General features: G+C 60.5%; 4 protein-coding genes across 5 annotated transcripts; 1 reads left to right on the forward strand and 3 right to left on the reverse strand.

Annotated features, from left to right (window-relative positions):
• Positions 1-621: 621 nt before the first annotated feature.
• On the forward strand, positions 622-5,296 carry DAZAP2 (DAZ associated protein 2). The gene is made up of 4 exons (XM_075737934.1): positions 622-751; positions 2,344-2,465; positions 2,964-3,206; positions 3,912-5,296. The coding sequence occupies exons 1-4, from the start codon at positions 739-741 to the stop codon at positions 4,038-4,040; spliced, it is 507 nt and encodes a 168-aa protein (XP_075594049.1). The 5' UTR covers positions 622-738; the 3' UTR covers positions 4,041-5,296.
• Positions 5,297-5,876: 580 nt separating this feature from the next.
• On the reverse strand, positions 5,877-9,848 carry SMAGP (small cell adhesion glycoprotein). 2 transcript variants are annotated; one of them, XM_075737936.1, is made up of 4 exons: positions 9,371-9,848; positions 6,566-6,638; positions 6,335-6,412; positions 5,877-6,230 (listed from the first exon to the last, which is right to left on the reverse strand). In XM_075737936.1, exons 2-4 carry the CDS (start codon positions 6,594-6,596, stop codon positions 6,058-6,060), a joined length of 282 nt encoding a protein of 93 aa, XP_075594051.1. In that variant the 5' UTR covers positions 6,597-6,638; positions 9,371-9,848; the 3' UTR covers positions 5,877-6,057. The 2 variants fall into 2 exon arrangements, with proteins under 2 accessions (XP_075594051.1, XP_075594052.1); XM_075737937.1 differs by lacking the exon at positions 9,371-9,848 and adding an exon at positions 8,514-8,651.
• Positions 9,849-9,949: 101 nt separating this feature from the next.
• Positions 9,950-15,664, reverse strand: BIN2 (bridging integrator 2). Its single transcript, XM_075737930.1, is given in 14 exon segments — positions 9,950-10,128; positions 10,130-10,174; positions 10,310-10,390; positions 10,556-11,321; positions 11,652-11,734; positions 11,937-12,012; positions 12,861-12,946; positions 13,039-13,146; positions 13,224-13,319; positions 13,479-13,573; positions 13,761-13,815; positions 13,944-14,024; positions 15,144-15,270; positions 15,402-15,664. Coding segments are annotated over 14 exon segments (1,938 nt in total). The 5' UTR covers positions 15,584-15,664; the 3' UTR covers positions 9,950-10,071.
• Positions 15,665-15,907: 243 nt separating this feature from the next.
• On the reverse strand, positions 15,908-17,968 carry CELA1 (chymotrypsin like elastase 1). The gene is made up of 8 exons (XM_075737933.1): positions 17,838-17,968; positions 17,654-17,736; positions 17,436-17,536; positions 17,073-17,198; positions 16,839-16,975; positions 16,400-16,545; positions 16,153-16,302; positions 15,908-16,038 (listed from the first exon to the last, which is right to left on the reverse strand). Exons 1-8 carry the CDS (start codon positions 17,881-17,883, stop codon positions 16,021-16,023), a joined length of 807 nt encoding a protein of 268 aa, XP_075594048.1. The 5' UTR covers positions 17,884-17,968; the 3' UTR covers positions 15,908-16,020.
• Positions 17,969-18,880: the final 912 nt, after the last annotated feature.

Genomic DNA, 18,880 nt, shown 5'->3' on the forward strand with positions numbered 1-18,880 from the left:
CTGTCTGCTCCCTGCTCCCACCTGGGGACCCTCCCTCCACCCTAGGCCCCCCCAAAGCCCTGCTGAGGGACCCCCTTCACCCCTAGGCCCTGTCTGCTCCCTGCTCCCACCTGGGGACCCTCCCTCCACCCTAGGCCCCCCCAAAGCCCTGCTGAGGGACCCCCTTCACCCCTAGGCCCTGTCTGCTCCCTGCTCCCACCTGGGGACCCTCCCTCCACCCTAGGCCCCCCCAAAGCCCTGCTGAGGGGCCCCCTTCACCCCTAGGCCCTGTCTGCTCCCTGCTCCCGCCTGGGGACCCTCCCTCCACCCTAGGCCCCCCCAAAGCCCTGCTGAGGGGCCCCCTTCACCCCCGGGGCCTACCTAGAACCCCCAGGCCGCGCTCATGGCCCCCCCACCTCAGCCCTAGGACCCACCTGCCCCCTCCCTCCCCCCAGCCTGCCTAGGCCCTGGGGACCCCCTCCCTGCACCCCCCAGCCAGCCAAGCGCCACCCTCCCACCACCCGCGGCCCCTTTAAGACGGCGAGGCCCCGCCCCCCGCGCGCGCTGACGCCCCCGGCGCGCGCCTGCCCGTAGCGCCCGGTTCCTCCCTTTCGCCCCCGCCCCCCCCGCTCCCTCCCCTCCCCCCCCCCGGGCCCTCCCCCTCCCGCAGCGCCGCAGTGACACCGAGGAGGAAGCGCGCGGCGCGGGCAGAGCGGGAGCCGCCGCCGCCGGAGCCAGCGCCGTCCTGCCGCCGCCGCCATGAACGGCAAAGGCAAGGCCCGGGGAGCGCCGCACACCCCCACCCCCCCCCCCGCCCCTTCTCATTTCTCCGGTACCCCCTTTTCCCCATCCCTCCCCCCCCCCCGGGTAGTGCCGGTCCCGGGACGCGGTGCCTTTAAGGGCGGCGCCGCAGCGCGTGACCGCGCGAGCGGGCCGGGGCCGCGCGGGCGCCCGGTGGCCAATGGGAGCGGGGCGGGCGGGCGCGCGGGTCTCCATGGAGCCGCGCGCCTCGGCCCGGCCTTAACCCTGTGGCGGCCGAACGCGGGGGGGGGGTGGGATACCCCCCTCGTGACGTAAGGGGGGGGCTGCTGCCGTAGGGGGGGGGACACGACACCCAGGCGTGACGTAAGGGATCCCCGTTCCATGCGGGGAGGGCGAGCTGAAGGTGGGGGAGACCACCCTGCTGACGTAGGGGATCCCCCCCGGATGACGTAAGGGGGACCCCAGTAGGTGGAGGGGGGAGCTGGAGTGAGAGGGACCCCCCACCCCCCCCCCCACCCCCAGGCGTGAGGCAAGGGGGACCCATTACATGGGGTGGGCGTTGAGGTAGGGGGGACACCCCCCTCCGCTGACGTAGGGGATCCCCGGCATGACGTCAGAAGGGACCCCATTTTATGGCAGGGTGCAGGAGACCGCCCCCCCCCCCCCCCGGGGGGTGTAGTGGGGAGACACCCTCGGGTGGTGTAAGGGGGGACCCCGCTCCCTGTGGGGGCAGCTGGGGGGGGGGGACACCCCCCGGGTGACGTAGGGGATCCCCCCCCGGGTGACGTAGGGGGAGGGCCCATGCCAGGCGGGGGGTTGGAGTGGGTGAGACCCCCCCATGGGACCCCCGTGTACTCAGGGGGAGCTGGATCAGGGGCTGAGCCCCCCCCCCCGAAGGAGCCAGGCCGGGGGGCAGCGGGGGGACGCACAGACCCCCCCCCAGGCTGGGGGGGGGGGACACGACACCCAATCCCGGAGGAAGGGGCCAAATTCGGAGCCTGCCGAACCCCCGCGGCTTCGGCAGAGCGGAGGCGATTGCGACGCTGGGACGTCGGCCCCCTCCCGCCGCGGCGTGGGGGGGGGACGCGGGAAAACGCCTCACCCCGCCGTCGCCGCTTCGTCTTTGCCCCCCAAAACCGCGAAAGGCCCCGGGGCGGCGGGGAGGGGGGGCAGGTATCGGGTCTGGTTTGTTTTGGTTTCGGTTTAAGAATTCTGCGAGTCTGAGCACTGGCTACGCCCCAGAATAATTTGGTTTATTATTATTTTTTTTCGTTGCCGAGCTTCCTGCCTCCTCATCGCTCCCGGTTCCGGCGAAGGGTGTTTTAACTCTCGCCTTATTTTTTGCCGTAAACTGCCAAAGTCCGGGCAGGGACAGCCGGGCGTCTGTGCTCGCCGGGATGAACCACCCAGGCAATACTGCGAGTTAATTGTTCACGGACGCTCCTGGAGCTGATCCTTCCTTCTGCTCACGTGATAATTAAGAAACGGGGCTTTCCAATTAAAAAAAAAACCAACAAAACCACAACACACTAACAAAACAACTCATCAGTGTTCCGTCCGGCTTTGTCTCTTCCTCGGGCTGACTTCTCCTCTCTCCCGCAGGACAATATCCCACCCAGCCGTCCTACCCCGTCCAGTCCCCCGCCAACCCCGCCGTGTACCCACAGACCGTGCCCCTTCCGCAGCCGCCGCCTTACACGGATGCACCTCCTGCTTATTCCGAGGTAGGCCAGATGCTTCTCTGAAGGTTTTATTTTCTTCCGGGGCCCCTCCAAAAGGCAAAAAAAAAAAAAAAAAAAAAAAAAATCTGATTAAGTTTATAGCTGCAATATTGATTTTTTTTTTTAAATTTTTTTTGTTTTTGCTGATTTGCCGCTCGGCAGCAGTCGGTGCCCAGGTTCTCTTTTATGAGATCTGGATCGTCCGCTCAAAGTGATGAATGTTCAGAGCTTCCCCTTGAGTTAAGATGACAAATTTAGCTCACCCGTCGCTGTAAAACACGTCTACGATAATCTCTCTTAGTTGGATTCCTGCAGGTAGTGGGGAAAAACTCTCTTTTTTCCCCAAAGTAAACGCTCAGGGAAGGGGATTCCCTTGTGCGAGCAGGAGGGTAAAGGTCCGCGTCAGGGCTGGAGCTCTGACGTCAGAGCTGAATAAACAACTGGATGTGGGGAAGAACAAGCCTCTAAACTTGCTTGCGCGGCTTTTTTTCCGCCCCCCAGCTTTACCGTCCCAGCTTCGTGCCTCTGGGGGCTGCCACCGTACCGACAATGTCCGCGGCGTATCCGGGCGCTTCCGTCTTCCTGCCCGTGGCCCAGTCTGTGGCCGTGGGTCCGATCGGCTCGTCGGTCCCGATGGCGTATTACCCCGTGGGACCGGTTTATCCTCCGGGCTCGACGGTCCTTGTCGAAGGTGGTTTTGATGCCGGAGCAAGGTTTGGGGCTGGTGGAACAGCCAGCATCCCCGTAAGTACAAATGTATCCTCAAAACCCCGCGTGCTTCAGCGTTAGAGGTTCGCAGATGGTAGTGGGGGAGAAGATGTCCTTTTTTTCCTGAGAAAAACATATTTCTTACCTGATCCGTCATTTGGGAGAGGAGTAGGCTCCTACTTTCATGCTCAGGGTTTGCTCTCTCTGGCCAGCCTGTGGCTCTGGAGCCACGCGGGCTCGCAGGTGGTTCTGGCTCGCAGCAAAACCATCACGTGGCCAGCGCTAGCCCCGATTCGGCCTGGGGATGGTGGCGTACTGCGCTTCGGGGGGAGGCAAGCCAGTAGGGCTGCTTAGCGACCTGATTTCCCTGGCCCCAAACACAGGCTTCGCCTCTTTCCGTGCTACGGTGGGGCTGTGGGAGGTTCCTGCTCCCGTGGACTTGCCGCTTGCGGCTCGTGGCCGCGTGAAGATCTTGTTCCACAGCTCACACGCTCCTGCAAAAAGCCAGGGTGAGCCATACGGGCTGCGGGCTCCGAAAAGAGAGGGCAGGGCCCGGACCAGGGACCGAGCGTTTCCCGTCAGCTCTGGGACTCTGTCGCTCAGTCTCTGCTCGGTAGCAAGCGACAGGGACAGCGACCGGGCGATGTCTGGGTCCGCGCAGCCCGCGGTGGCTTTGTGCCGGCTCCCGCGGTGGCACCGACCTCAGCTATTCCTCCCCCTCCTCCTTTCTCTGTCTTGCAGCCCCCCCCTCCTGGCTGTCCCCCCAACGCCGCCCAGCTGGCCGTGATGCAGGGAGCCAACGTCTTGGTGACGCAACGGAAGGGAAACTTCTTCCTGGGAGGCTCAGATGGCGGCTACACTATCTGGTGAAGAAGGAAGGGGAAGGGGGGAGAGGGGGGGGCTACATTTGTGTAAGGAAAGACATCACATACTGTCAGCACTTCTCACGATGTAACTGCTTTAGTCCATATTAACCTGAAGTTGCAGATTAGACGCACGGTGGTGAGGTGTCTTCCTGGTTCGGTGCCCGGCCCTGCAGGCAATTTGAAGCGAAACAAGAAACCCTGATAACGATAGCGGCGCCTCCGTTCAAACGGAGAAGGGGTGGGGGGGGAATTAATTCGCGAAATGAGCGTGAGCTCAGCAGCCCTGCCTCTTCCTTTCGTTTCGCCGGAGCTAACACCGCAGCGCTGAGCTTTTATTAATCGGTGACCTATACACTGGCTTTGGGGAGGGGAGGGAGCGGGTCCGGTTTCTCCTTCCCTTCACGCTTGTACCGGTCCGCTGGTTCCCCTTCCATCCAAGCAAAGGCGCTGGGTAGAAAAGCGATGCAAACGTCACTTCCCAGGCGCGGGGAGGGCACCTTGGCGCTTCTTTCTTCCTGACCTCACTCTAGAACGGATCCCTGGAAGCACTCCGTGCTCACATTTGCCCATCGTTTTCCTCCAGGAAGGTATGCAGCTGGCGCGTTTCATGGGATTTATTTTATTTTTTTTTATACACTCCAAGTAATCTTGGATTTCTTTGCACATTAGATCTGATCAAAGCCATGCTTTGGTGCCAGAAACACAATGCAACTCATGTTCGAACATTTCATTCGATGCTAACTAGGCTTTTAGAACGATGCTTAATAAACAAACGTCTTTATTTTTAAACTCAACCTGGTGTCTTGACACCAAAACTCCTTAAGGCTGTTGTTCAAACGGAGAGGCTGGTTACCATCTGCCCAAGGGTGTGTAGCAACTGTCAATCAACACACAAATTAGCTTGGTTAATGGGTTGTTTTACGAACGCATACTTTAAAAATGACTTGGGTATAATGAAGTCTTATTAGGGTTAAGAAGAATATTTCAGGGATCCTCAGTGTTTTGGTTTTCTTTTTCTTTTTTTGTTTTGGTTTTGTTTTATGAAGAAAAATATCAGATTCAAATATATTTTATCTTGAGGTTTCAGTTTAATCTAAATCCGTGTCTTGTATATGTTGTGTTTAACCATACAACTGACTGTTACGAAAGTTCAGCATTACGTCTCTCTCTGTATACACTGTGGTGCACTTAACTTGTGGATTTTTTTATACTAAAAAAAAGAAAACGTAGAATAAAGACTATTTTGAAAATTTGAATAAAGTAGCAAATTTGCCTTAGACCTCAAATAAACCCCCTGGGCTCCTGCCCATCGCAAGCCGCCGGGTTTCTTCACTTATTTCCTCTTCGCTGCTATTTTGTGAACTTCCTCCCTTGGGTCTGGGTTGGTTTTTGGGTTTTTATTTTATTTCCCCCCCCCCACCCCCCCCCCCCCCCCCCCCCCCCCCCCCCTCTGGGTTTGATTTAAAGGAGGAACGGCCCTTGAGAAGGGAGCGGAGGAGCGATGGCTGGAGCTGCTCCTCGCCCCGTTCTGCATGGGAAAAGGAGGAGAAAAGTCACGTCTGTGCCTACGTGTCGGTGCTAACGCCGGCTCCGCAGATGAAGCAAACCCGCTCCGCTTCCGATTCCCCCGTAACTTGCACCGTCCATCGGCCTGTTTTATGTGCAGACTTTAACCTTAGCCTCCAAATTAACCCTGCTAATTACCCCACCCCTAGATCATCAGCAGAATAACTTAATTGTTTAGTGAGATAAGGAAAAAAAAAAAGAAAACAGGGACTCTGGAAGTGTTTATCGCCGGGCTGTATTGGAAAGCACCAAAGGGAGGGGACGCGGTGGCCGTGCCTGCTCTCCTCCGCTGAGCTGAACTACTCCCTGCCCTTGGTCTGCTCCGGGATCCATCGTCGGCTTAATAAATTAAGGAAAAAAAAAAAAAGAAAAGAAAAAAGCAGCTTGTAGATCCCCAAGTCCAGGAAATTTAGGTAACTCGGACCCGAGCGCGTCAGAGAGCTGGACCTGGTGGCTTAGATAAAATATTCTTCTTTTTCTTTGGATGGAGCATCCTCCATCTGCACCGACACGTCGGTCTCTGCCGCCGGCTGCTCGTAGGTGAGGTAGCTGCCTTTGTTTCTGTACAGGTAGATGATGATCACCACCAGGACCGTCAGCAGGGTGAGGAACACCAGGGTGATGACGACTGCCGGGGAGAAGGCAGAGAGGAGCAGGGTTTAGCCCCCCGAGCGGTCGGTACCGAGCTGCTCCGCGGTAAACGGGGTGAATCCGGCGAGGAGAGCCCCTTACCTGCGATGACCACGGTGTTGGCGTCCTCATGGAGAGGTGGGGTGTGAGCCTTCTTCAGCAAGGGGGTTGTCAGCTCTTCTTCACCAAACCGGCAGAGAGGGAGAGAGACGGTGAGCAAGGCTGGTCCAGACCCAGCTCTGAGCCAGGCTTAGCTGGACCTGACCCCGGGCAAGGTCTTGCCGAGGATTATACGGCACGAAGAGCCCGGCAGAGCTGTCCCGGGGCGCTCACCTGAGGTCAGAGGGGGCTGATCTCCTTCCATCGCATCGGCTCCTTCCAGGCGAAGGTCAGGGCTCCTTCAGAACTACCGGGGGGAAAAAAAAAAAAAAGAGAATAAAAGCGATAAATTCACTTTCAAGGACGCAGCCGCGACGGGGGGATGCCGGCGGTGATGCGGCAAAGGTTTTATTCGGGTTGATGGAGAGGAGCGGGCTGGGGCACACCAGGCTCACGGGAAGGTAGTGAAGGCAGGGAAAACCCACCCCCTGCCTCTGCGCTTTCCTCCCAAACTTTGAGAGCTTCAAATTGCCCCTAAATCCTTGCAAATCCCCACCCCCCCACCCCCCGTCGGGGTTCCCGAAGTTGATGCCGCAGCCGTAACGTTTCGCTTGCAAAAAGCAACCGGATCAGCGGTCGCTCAACCGACCCGGGCGGCTCTGCCCGAGGTGGACGGAGAATCTTTGTAAACCCCCCCCCCCAAAAAAAAAAAAAAAAAACAAAAAAAAAAAATACATTCTGCAATGGCTCCGGCGCTCAGGCACAAGTGACTCAGCGGCTCTGCAGAGACGCGCCGCTAGATGTCAGGAGCAAATAAAATTTAATTTTTTTTAAAAAAAAAAAAAAAAAGGAAATTTAACCACGGGAACGTGGACCCGGGCCAGGAGTGGGGAGCCAGGAGCGCGGCCGTGCCGTCAGGATGCATCTCACGAGGCCGCGGCGACGTTAACCCTGCCGGTGACCTCCGGGATTTTGGAAAGCGGGATGAATTTCTCAGGATCCAGCCCTGCCCTGCTTGTCCCACTGTGCCCTTGTGACTCACAGCGCCGGCGGGTGTTTGCAAAACAGCCCTTACGCCAGCAGGATTTTTTTTGCTTTCGAGCGCTAGCAGAGCACAACCGGTCGGGCTTAACAGAGTCACAGGAATTGGGGAAAACTCTTCCCCCCCTTCCCACAGCGTGCACGGACGGTCGTGGGACCCGTCTCCCACCGGCCAGGGACCGGGACCCCCCCGTCTGCAGCAGCTCCCCGCGAGCACGACAACTTCCCTGGGCTCAAGCTCAGGCTGGTACTAGCCACCGACTCATTAAACCCAGATTTGCATTAAACGCGGTTTTGCTTTAAACCCAGATTTGCATTAAACATGGTTTTGCTTTAAACCCAAATTTTCATTTGGGTTTTGCTTTAAACCCAGCTTTGCTTTAAACGCAGCTTCGCTTTAAACCCAGCTTTGTTTTAAACCCAGCTTTGCTTTAAATCCAGCTTTGCTTTAAATCCAGCTTTGCTTCACACCCAACTTCGCTTCAAACCCAGCTTCGCTTCAAACCCAGCTTCGCTTTAAACCCAGCTTTGTTTTAAACCCAGCTTTGTTTTAAACCCAGCTTTGTTTTAAATCCAGCTTCGCTTCAAACCCAGCTTTGCTGTAAAGCTGGCTGGGCTCCTCCAGCAGCGATGTCCAGGCATCAGGGAACTCCACGCAATTTCTAAAGCCGACCACAACCTTCCCGCCGAGCAGCAGCTGCTGCTTGGGTGGCTTCGGAGCCAAAAAAAATGGGTAAAATTTCCCCCAAAAAATAAGAATTAGGATTTAGGAGAAAAAAAAAGAGGAAAAAGTACAGCTTGATGAAAAGGGAGCTGGTGCAAGCCGCGTGCCTCGAAGATCGGGAACCGCAAACCAGTTTTGTGCCCCGCAGCACCTGCAAAACGGGATCCCAGGACCCACCGAAGGTTTAAAATCAAATTTTACCCAGGAAAGACTCGTTTCGGCATCAAAACGTCGGCAATGGTGAAAGCAAAGCTCCCCGCGTTGCATCCCTGGGGTGGGGTGGGGGGTCGGATGCTCCGCTCGGGTACCCCCTCGCCATTCCTGCCGTGGGAAGGAGCTCGGCCGAACCCAAGCGGGAAGGAGCCCCGTGCTCCCCGGCACGGAAAGCCACAGGATATTTTGCAGCGCCAGGGTTACCTCGCCGGGCCGGGATCCAGCCGCCGCGCAGTCGGAGCCTCCGGGCTGTGCCGGGGGTGGGGGGGGGGCTGGCTGACGGAGTGGGGGTGACGCTTCCCCAGCGCGCTGGATCCCTACGAATCTCCATGTGGTTTGGGGTTTTTTTTTTTGTTGTTGTTGTTTTTTGGTTTTTTTTTTTAAAGTGAGGCAGGGGGGTGCGTTAAAAAAAAAAAAACCAACAAAAAAACCCCCAAAACAAAACAAAAAAAACCCCAACCCAACCCATAATCTTCCTCATTCTTGCTCTCGGGCCAAATTGCTCAAGAGCTTTTCCCACAGCAAAACCCTCCCCGCCCTGTCGCTTTGCTCCCGAAAAGCTCCGCCGAGCGCAGCCCGCCTTCGGGGATGCTCCGCGGCGCCTTCGCAGCCCCCCCATCCCCGGTCCCGGAGGATGAAGGCCGGGACGACCAAACCATCCCCGCAGGCTGCTCACCCCCGTTTCTCCTCCGTCACCCCGGGGACCCCCAGGGTCTCCCCAGCACCCCGCTCGGCTTTTCCGCTGCGTTTTCTGCTTTCTGCCTCTCGCCGGAGCAGGATCCGGCCTTTTCCCTTCCCACCTGCCTGAAATCCAGCTGGAAAACACCCGGCTTCTCCGGGTTTTCTCCCAAAAAACGTCTCAGCTTCTCCCCAAAACCAGCCGCGCTCTTCAGCGTCCCTTATCTCACGACTCCGTTGCGTCCCCGTGCAAATCCCCGTGCCCGATGCAACCAAATCCCTTTCAAACCTCTCCGGGAAAGATGGAATTTTTTTTTCTTTTTTGGGGGGGTGTCACCCCAGGAGCCATGTGCGTGTCCCCCCCTTCCCACCCCAGCTCTTACCTGCACCCGCTGTGCCGGGGCGAGCGGTTGCCGGCACCATGTGCGGCTCGGAGTCTCGCCCAGGCGAAGGCGTTTCCCTTTTCCTGCCTCACCTTTCCAGTCTGGCTGCGAGGATGATAAAACCCCCGGAAAAAAAAAAAAACCAAAACTTCCTCCGTTAACCCCTCGCTCGCTGGGGAGCCAGCCCATCACCGGGCATCGGGGCGGCGACGCAAGCTCTTGCACCGGGACGGCGATCGGCAACGGGGTTTTGCTTCGATATTGGGGGGGGGGGATTTTGGAGCTCGGGGGGTAAAATCAGGCGCTTTTTTTTTTTTTTTTTTCGTGCATGGCAGCATATTTTATGGGAGCCGGAGAAACCGGCTCAACACCTTTTTCCTGCGTCAGCACAAGGCGCCGAGGCAGCGGCGTTGGGTGCTGGGGAAGAACGGGGTGACGAATCCCTCCCGCGCTTGGCTTCTGCCACCGTAACCCCCCCGGCAGAGCCCCCCCCCCGTGTCCCCCCCGGCCCGGTGAGGGGCTTTTGCAGGATGGAGGTTTGGCCTTTGCTGACGTCTTCACCCTCCTCTCGCCACCTTCTCTGCCCTCTGCCTTTATTTCAGACGCGACGGGGCGGGGGGAAGCGCGTTACGGTTGCGGTGAAACACGGTTATCGGCCCGTGGCGCCGTGAAACGCCGGGTTCCCGCGCGGGGCACCGGGCTCACAGGGAGGTGAGGGTCTCGGTCGGGTCCTGGGGGGGGGCTGCTGCTGGGGGGGGGGTCCCGGCTCGCGTCCTGCTCCGGTGTCTGGGGACAGCCTTGCTCCTGGGAGAGACACGGAGGTGACGCCAAGCCGGGGGCGGGACGGGACGGAGAACTCGTCCTTCGGTTAAACCAGACCCAAGAAGGACCGAGTCCAGCCGTCGGGGGGGGGGATCGGGTGAGCGCTGCTGCACCCACCTCGGTTGGGGAGCCAGAGGGGGGGCTGCCGTCCCCGGTGCAGCCGCTTGACGCCGCGTCGAGGGTCAGATCCAGCCCCATCTGCCAGCAGAGGAGCGTTGTACCGGGCTGGATTTGTCCCACGGACCCCTCCAGCCGCGTGTCCCCGCACCCCCTCCGCACGCGCCCCGGCACAGGGTGGGTCTCCGAACGAGCCAGGCGTTCCCCCCCCCCATTGTCCCCCCTCCGGCACCAGAACTTCCTCACCTGAGTTTCGGCCGCCTTTGGCTCGACGTCCGTCCCCTCCATGCTCTCCTCGGAGTCGCTGGGCTCGCCCACGGCATCGCCGAGCCGGCACGGCTCCTGCCCGCTGCCCGGGGACGGACACGCCGCCGCCTCCGCCGCAGGACCGGGGGTGTCGCAGGGGATGGCCGGGGACGGTGGCTCCTCGGGACGTGCCCGACCCTCACCGTTGGTGGCCGCGCCGTCTGGCTGACCGGGGTCCCCTGCGGTAGCCGGGGCTTTGCTCACCTCCGGCCCAGCCGGGCCTTTTTCCGGCTCCAGTGGCGCGGTGCCGGCAGCCTGGGCAATCGCCTCGGATAGAATCAGTGATGCCAAGGAGGTGGCGATGCCCGTGGCCCCCTCCTGCGCCCCGCTGGCAGCTCCCTCCGGCTCCGGAGCCCAGCGTTCGGTGAGCCCGGGGGAGCCAGTGCCCGGCTCCGCGGCTGCCACCGACGTCCCCTGCTCGTGGGACGGAGCTTCGGGGCTGGGGCCAGGCTCTGGAGCATCCTCACTGGAGACTGACGCCGTCTCCGACAGGGACCCACCGCTGGCGGGTGAAGCCGGTGGGGGACCGGGGATGGTGGCACCCAGCTCCCCGTTGGAGACGGAGTCCGTGGCACCGCTGCCCATCCCGGGGGACGTCGCCGTCGCCTCCGCTTCCACCACGGGCTGCCAGTCCGGCGCCTTCCCCGGGCAGGGAAACATGGCCGGGGGGCTCACCGGTGAGGAGATGACCAGCGAGCGCCGGTTGCTGGGGGGGAGGGAGGACAGAGGGGGTTAAGCCCCCCCCCTCCAGCACGTGCCACAAGCATCATCCTTGGGGACACGCAGCACCGCGGTGGCACCATCCTGCCTTGCAGGTGACGCTTCCCCATCCAGCGCGACCGGCAAACAACCCTAATTAATTAACCCAGCACCACCAAAGCACCCTCAACCCGCCGTCGGGAGATGCTCGCCCATCCCAGGACTGATGGACTGGGGGGGCTGCATCGTGCATCTGCTTTTTTTTTTGGGGGGGGTGGGGGGGAGATTCGGCCACTTGAAGGCCCCGCACCCCATCGGAGCTCACCCGCTCGTTTACCTGGAGACGCCTTTAATGATGAAGACTTTGCTGGAGTGCTGCTTCTCCAGTTTGCTCATCACCTCGTAGAGGTCACGGTTGAGCTACAAAGCGACGGGGAGGGGGGGAGAGAAAACCCTCAGTGGGGGCCCCCCCCCAATGCCACCCATCACCCGGCAGCACCCCGAACATCCTCGAGCTGCTCTAAATTATTAAATTAAACGAAGAGCAGCGAGGCTACGAGACTGCTGGGGGGGTGAGGGGAGTGGTGTTTTGGGGTGCCACCTTGCCCCCCCTCCTCCTCACCTTGCTCATCTCCTTGTAGAAGACGTCCCGGAGGTTGGAGATGTTCTGGAAGATGGTCACGTAGCAGGCGATGCGGCTGCGGGAGGGAAAGCACCGCGGGAGGTGGGGGGTGTGTGTGGGGGGGTGTCGGGGTGGCCCCCCCCCCCCCATTTCCCGCAGGGATTCGGGGTGCTGAGCACTCAGCACCATCAGCACCCATCCTCCGGGGGCCGGGGCCACCCTGCCACGGCGATGGTGCTGCGACCTCCCGGTTGTCACTGCCACCCGCGGCCGGTGTCCCCGCGGACCCTCCTGCTCGGGTGATGCTTCTTCGCGGGGACCCACGGCGGGGGGAGGGGGGGGGAGGGGGAGGGGGCTGCCTTTGCCCCCCCCCCCCCTTGCGAACGGGGGGGGCTGTGGGTGCCGTCGGCTTCTGGGCAGGAGCATCCCGGGGGGCCCCGTGCCTGCTCCAGCCCCCGCTGTGTCCCCAGCCCCGCCGTGTCCCCGAATCCCTGCAGCATCCCTCAGTCCCTGCGATGGCCCCCAGCCCCCCAATGTCCCCCAGCCCCCCAATGTCCCCCAGCCTCCCCACGGCCCCCAGCCCCCCAATGGCCCCCAGCCCCGAGATGTCCCCCAGCCCCGCAATGGCCCCCAGCCCCCCAGTGTCCCCCAATGGCCCCCAGCCTCCCCACGGCCTCCAGCACCGCGATGTCCCCCAGCACCGCAATGTCCCCCAGCCCCTTTGATGTCCCCCAGCACCGTGATGTCCCCAGATCTCTACAGTGTCCCTCAATCCCTTTGATGTCCCCCAGCACCGAGATGTCCCCCAGCCCCTATGACATGCCCAGCCCTTGCAATGTCCCCAAATCCCTGCAGTGTCCCCCAGCCCCTGGGATGTCCCCCAGCCCCTGCGATGTCCCCCAGCCCCTGCGATGTCCCCCGTACCTGCTGTACAGAACCGGCAGCTCCTCCCGAAGGTCCCTATTCAGATCTTCAAACACCGCTTGGGCTTTATTAAACTCTTCCTCGGCCTGCGGGGAGGGAAGGGGGGGACACGTGGCTTTGCCGGCACGGCCGGGGCACGGGGGGCTGCGCTGGGCGGGGGTCCTGCGGGAGGTTCGACCTTGGCGATTTTCGCCTCGTCCTTTTTCTTGGCGCTTTGTAGAGCTTCCAGGTGATGCCGGGCGCTGTCGTAGTCCACCAGCTTACGGCCCCGCTTGGCGATGCGCTCCTGCGTGGGGGACAAGGTGAGCCACGATCCGTCCCCCCCGTGTCCCCCCCGCGACATCCCGCGCGGGGCGGGGGTACCTTAAAGTCCCCGAACTGAGCCAGGTAGTTCTCCATCAGCCGCAGGGCTTGGTCGGCCAGCTTCGCCTCGTAGTCGTCCCACAGGAGATCGTTGCTCTGCCGGAAGGAAAAAGGGGGGGACGGGGGGATATAACGCCCGGCTCCCCCCCCCCAACCTCCTCTCCAGCCGTACGTGCCGGGCTGCATCCCCAGGGACCCCCTCCCGATGCTCAGAGGGGACCCTTGGGGACGGCGGGAGCACGTCAAGGGGCTCACATCTGCGATGGCTTTCAGCTCCGCGTGACCGTCCCAGTCAGTGCTGTAAATCTCCTGCAGCGTTTCAGACACTTTCCGGGAGCTCTCGTGCATCACTGCGGCCGCGCCAGCCCGGCCGGGGGCGGCAAAAATAGGATTAGTTATTATTTATTACTTATTATTTATTATTAAATATTATTTATTACCCCAGGTAAGAAAACACGGCAATGCTCGGCCCCCTCCCGCTCCTCCGTGGCGCCCGTGGGGTTTTCCCGGCGTATTTACGGGGACGGGGTGCCGTACCTTTCACCGCGCCAAGGAAAGCCTTGAGGTCTTTGTAGAGTTTATTGCCTTCGTTCTGCAAAGAAGGCGGTGAGGGGACACGTCAGGGATGTCCCCGAGGGCTTGCGGTGATTTCCGTGAGCCCCGTTGGGGACGGAGGGACCCCGGGTGTCCCCGTCCCCGCTCCCCGCTCCCCGGTGCGACCTGCTGCTGCTGGAAGTTGTACGCGCTTTGCTCGAACTGCTCGTCTTTGGTTTCCACCGTTTTGCCCAATTTCTGCAAAACCTGGGACGGAGAGAGATGGAGCCGTGGGAAAAGCCGTCAGCCCCGAGCTCAGCGCTGCCCACCCGGCTCTACCTCCTGGTACCCCCCCTTTTGGGGGACACCCCGGAGCCGGCAGAGCCGATGCCGAGCCGGGATTTGGATGGAGGATACAAACTTTTGGCGCATCCCCTGGTGCTTTTAGTTTTTAGACGAAAACCGGTGACTTTTTGGGTGCTAACCCATCACCCCACCCTATAAAACCCTACAGCCGCAGCCCTGGGTACCCCAAAACATCCATGCACGTGACTATGGGTGCAGGCGAAGCCCTGGGCGCTGCCTCGCCGGGCGCCGGTGACGCTGTGCCGAGGATGAGGATGGTCTGTGGCCGAAGGCTGCCTCCGGACCCACCATCGCAGGAGCACAACCAGGCTGGGGCCACACGGGAGGGAGCTCTGGGGTGGCCAGGAAGAGTTCGAGCCCCCCGGGAAGCGACCGGAGCCTGGTCCTGGCTGATACAGCCGCGGGGGAGCTGAATTTAGCACCGAGCCCCAGCCAGGAAACCCGGCAGCGTGTGGGTTTGGGGGGGAGGCAGGCTTCGCGTCGCCCCCAAAATAGGAGTCGCTGCCTGCGTTTTTTGGGGAGAGAAAGGGAAAGAGACGCCCTCGAACCGCCCCAAAACAGCCAAGAATTACCCCATTTCTGCCTGCTTCCGGAGCCCTTCCCCCTCGCTTCCTGCACGGGTGGCAGGGGCTGCGCTGGCGTTCCCGGGACCAGCCCCACGCCGGGTCCTGCTGGGGACCGTCACCTCCGGCCAACCTGAGGGACCCCGTGCCAGCAGCGCATGGTCCCCCTCCCCGTAACCTCTGGAAGGCGTTTTGGGTGGAAAATCCCCACTTTTAGAGAACCCCGCGGCTGCCAAAGCAGCTCGGGGGACTTTGGGGAGATGCCGTCAAGCCCAAAGCCTTGGAGCAACGATGACGTTGACCCAGAAGCGCCCAAACGAAGTCCCTACGAGTGCCCACGGGTGCCAAGCGGTGCCCGTCGTGCCACTCCCCCAGCGCCATAGCCGAAAATAATCAAAGAGTAAACCAAAATAAAGGCTTTTGGGGCTGGGCATCGCGGGCGGGCGTCGCACCGTACCTTCTCCTGCGCCCGGCTGAACCGTTTCTGGACCTGCTTGGCGAAGAGCCCCGCTCCCCCGCTCTTGCCCTCTGCCATGGCTGCAGCTCGGTTCCTCTCGCAGCCTCGCGCTGCGGTTTGATGTTTTCTACGGAGGAAGTTCGAGGCGAGGCAGCTGTCGGCATCCGCCGAGCACCCGGGGCACCCCCCCCTCCCCGACAGGCTCCCCCGTGCACCCAGCGACATGGGTGGGCCAAAGAAGTGACGGAGAACTCGTACCCGCCTCTTAATTCTTGCGTGAGCATCTGGTTTTGGGGTTTAAATTTGGCTTTGGGAGCAATTTCGGTGCTGGGGGTTTTTTTTTTATCACCATGCCAGGCACGGTTGCGGCACGGTTTTGGCTCCTCCGGGATGCAGTGGCTGGCAAGGTGGCGACAGCCACCAAATCCGACATTTCTCATTGCAAAGGAGGTCGGGTTTGGAAGAGAAAGAGAGCTAGCAGCTGGGAAAAATCCCGACCGGATCGCACCATAGCCCCAAGGGCTGCGTCGCTGCCTGCGGAGAGGATTTGCGGCATTTTCCCGTTTTCCGTTATCCCAAGGATGTTCTGGTTGCCTCGAAAGCACGAGGCCGGTTGCTTTTCCCTGCGGATCTTTTCCTGAGGGGCGAGGAAGAGGAAGGACGGGGCCAAAGGGATGCTCTGGAATACGGGAGGGGAAAAGGATGCTGAGGGCTGGAGGAGAAAGGATTGCCAGGCTGCGGGGCAAAGCACCCACCAGCACGCCGGAGAGAGGAACAGATTTTATTGACACCGGCTACGAGTTTTAAACCCCTGAGATGTGGGGGAAGATGATGTCCATCGCCCGAGCCGGGGACCGGGCTCTTCTCGTGCCGCCGCTCAGTTCTGGGCTATCACCTGGAAGGAGGAGAAAGGCAACGGTTGAGTCGAGCAGGGATGGAGCTGGTTCATCGGCGCAACGACAGCGCCGGGTCTCGGCCTCCGCCCGCCCGAGCCCCGCTGTCGCCTTACGCTCTGTATCCAGGAGATGTAGGCAGAGACGCGGGTGAAGACGGTGGGTTTGCGCTGGACGTTGCAGCCCAGACTAGAGACGAAGCTGGTGACGCCGTGGACCTGGTACTGCCCGTTCACCGCACAGTGCAGGGGACCACCGGAATCGCCCTGCCGGACCGAGGAACCCGTATCAGATGGGAGGAACGGGGATGCCGGTGGGATAGCGGAGCGGGGAGGGGGGAAAAGCGGGATGCCGGGGCCGTACCTGGCAGCCGGAGCGTACGCCGTCACCGCCGGCACAGACCATGGTGGTCTTGACGGTGGAGCCCCAGTAGGAAGAGCTGGAGCAGGTCTGGTAGTCCACCACGGGCAGGTACGCCTGCAGCAGGACGCTGGAGAGCTGCCCGTTGGCTGCACGACACCGAGCACCGGTTAACGCCGGGCCGGCAAAGACCCGCGAGATGTGGCAACCGTCCCCCCCTTGCCAAAGCGGAGCCCACAGCTGCCGCCAAACCTCATTCCCCGCGTAAATTCCTCCCAGAACCTCGGCGCGATCCCACCCAACGTTGGGCAACTCCATGCCCTGAGCAAAACCCTGCGTGATGCCTCCTGGCACCTCAAAAAACTTAAAAATATCGTTCAGCTCCCCACGTTTCCCATGTTTTTTGGGCGATTTAAGGTCAGGGCGACCCATCGGCACTCACTGCGGGTGAGACCCCAGCCCGTGATGTAGCAGGGGTAGTTGTTGGCCAGGATGGATCCCTCCTGGGGCAGGACCGCCAGCTGCACGTAGGAGTTCAGGCTGGCGTAGGTGGCCAGGCGGATCAAGGCGATGTCGTAGCTGGAAAGAAGAGGAGGAAGATGACGTTGCAAGGATCCCCCCCATTCCCAGCGACGCTACCTTCCCCCCCCCAAATCCCCCTCCCCGCACACGTTACCCCGCAGCGACGTTGTTGCTGTTCCAGTAGGGATGGACGACGATCTTGCTCACGCTGAAGACCTGCTCGCTGCCTTCGTTCGAGTTGAGGTTGTGATCGCCGGCCACAACACGGAAGTTCAGGTTACTGCCAGGAAGGAAAAAAACCCCACAGGATCGGGCCATAAATTATTATCATTTTAACCGTGAGCTGGTATGGAAAGGATCAGCGCAAGGAGATGCTCCCAGAGACGGTCCGTGAAACCCCTTAACGGACCAGCAAAGGACCGTTGCTCTCTGGGTTGGGGCAGCCAAAATTTCTCCTTGGCAAGGTTTTTGGTGGAAAACGGCTTTTCCACGAGAGGAAGGTGGGGTCCCCGCTCACCGATCCACGCAATGGGCTGCCGTCATCACCCAGTTTCTCTGGATGAGGGACCCTCCGCAGGTGTGATGCCAGCTGCCACTGGAGTAATACTGGAGGGAGATCTGGAGAAGAGGAAGGGTGGGGGGGGACGTGAGACGTGGGGGGGGGGTCTGACCGCATGGTCCTGGGGGGGTGAGACCCCCCACGGGATTCGCTGGCTGACCCCGGGAAGGACTCACCTGGGAGGGCCAGGCGTGCGAGCGTGCCTCGGTCCCACCGACCACCCGTTGCACCCCATCGAGATCCTGCTCGAAGCAGCGTCCTGCGGGAGAGACGATGGGGGGAGGGGGGAAAGGAGGGAATTGGAGCCGGGGAGGGTCGTCACCAGCTAACGAGGCCGGTGGCTTCCCGCGGAGAACGCACCGCAGAGGGCGAGGGCGGCGAGGAGCACGAGCTGCAGCATCATCATCCTGGACCACCACAGCAACCTTTCTTCTGGGATGAGGGCTGCGGCTCCGGCAGCTTTAAAAGGGGACGGAGAAGGAGGGATGGGAAGAAACCCAGGTGAGACGGCCCTATCGAGCAGCCTTGGTCCCTCTGCCAAAACACACACGGCCCCAAAGGCCAGGGCTGAACACCCCTGGGTGCACCCCAAGTCGCCCTTGGCTTTGGACAAGCAGCCCAAATCCCCGGGGGTTTCCTCTTCCGGGCATCTCGGACAACGTTGTCATGAGTTTCTCCCAGTCTCAAGCCCCAGCCGTGACTCCGGCGTCGCATTTATCCCCGGGTTGCATCCAAGAGTTTTAGCCCACGTCAGCCCCGGGATGGGGGCAAACGTCAGGCAAGACCTTCACATCCTCCAAAAAAAAAAATTAATAATAATCCACGGTGCCCAGGACGGGCGGCACGGGAGCAGGGACTGGATGAGACGTACCCGGGGCAGCTTGAGGTTCAATGAAACACCAATATGTTTGGTAATAAAAACCTGATTTCTGGCCAAAGCAGTTTTATATTTTCCCCCCTCTTTATAAAAAGAAATTGAGGCCATTTGGGGGGGGGGGTGTGTGAACCCGCAGCAGCGGTGTTTTCGATGTACGCTGGAAAACAGCGTTTGTGGTAGCGGTGATTATTGGTTCACCTGGTTCAAAAAAAAAAAAAAAAAAAAAGGAAAGAAAAAACCCACCTGCTGCTTTTCTGCTCTTATCTCTACAGAAAACACAAGATTTCATGGGTAATATGGTCTCCAAATAATCACTTACTTGTTTTATCAGTGAAGGGAACACAGCAAAGGACGGCAGCAAAGCCTCCGCCCCGGCACAGGGATACCCCAACCCAAACTGGAACCCCCCCCAAATTAGACACCTCATTGCAAAAGTGGCTTTAACTCCCCTTTAAGGCTGCAAAAGGGAGTTTCCAGGGAGGAAAACGAAATCGGAGGAGTGGGGGGCGCTCGGAGGACGCCAGAG

This window comes from Balearica regulorum, chromosome 29, assembly GCF_011004875.1.
Source record: "Balearica regulorum gibbericeps isolate bBalReg1 chromosome 29, bBalReg1.pri, whole genome shotgun sequence".
Lineage (NCBI taxonomy): Eukaryota > Metazoa > Chordata > Aves > Gruiformes > Gruidae > Balearica > Balearica regulorum.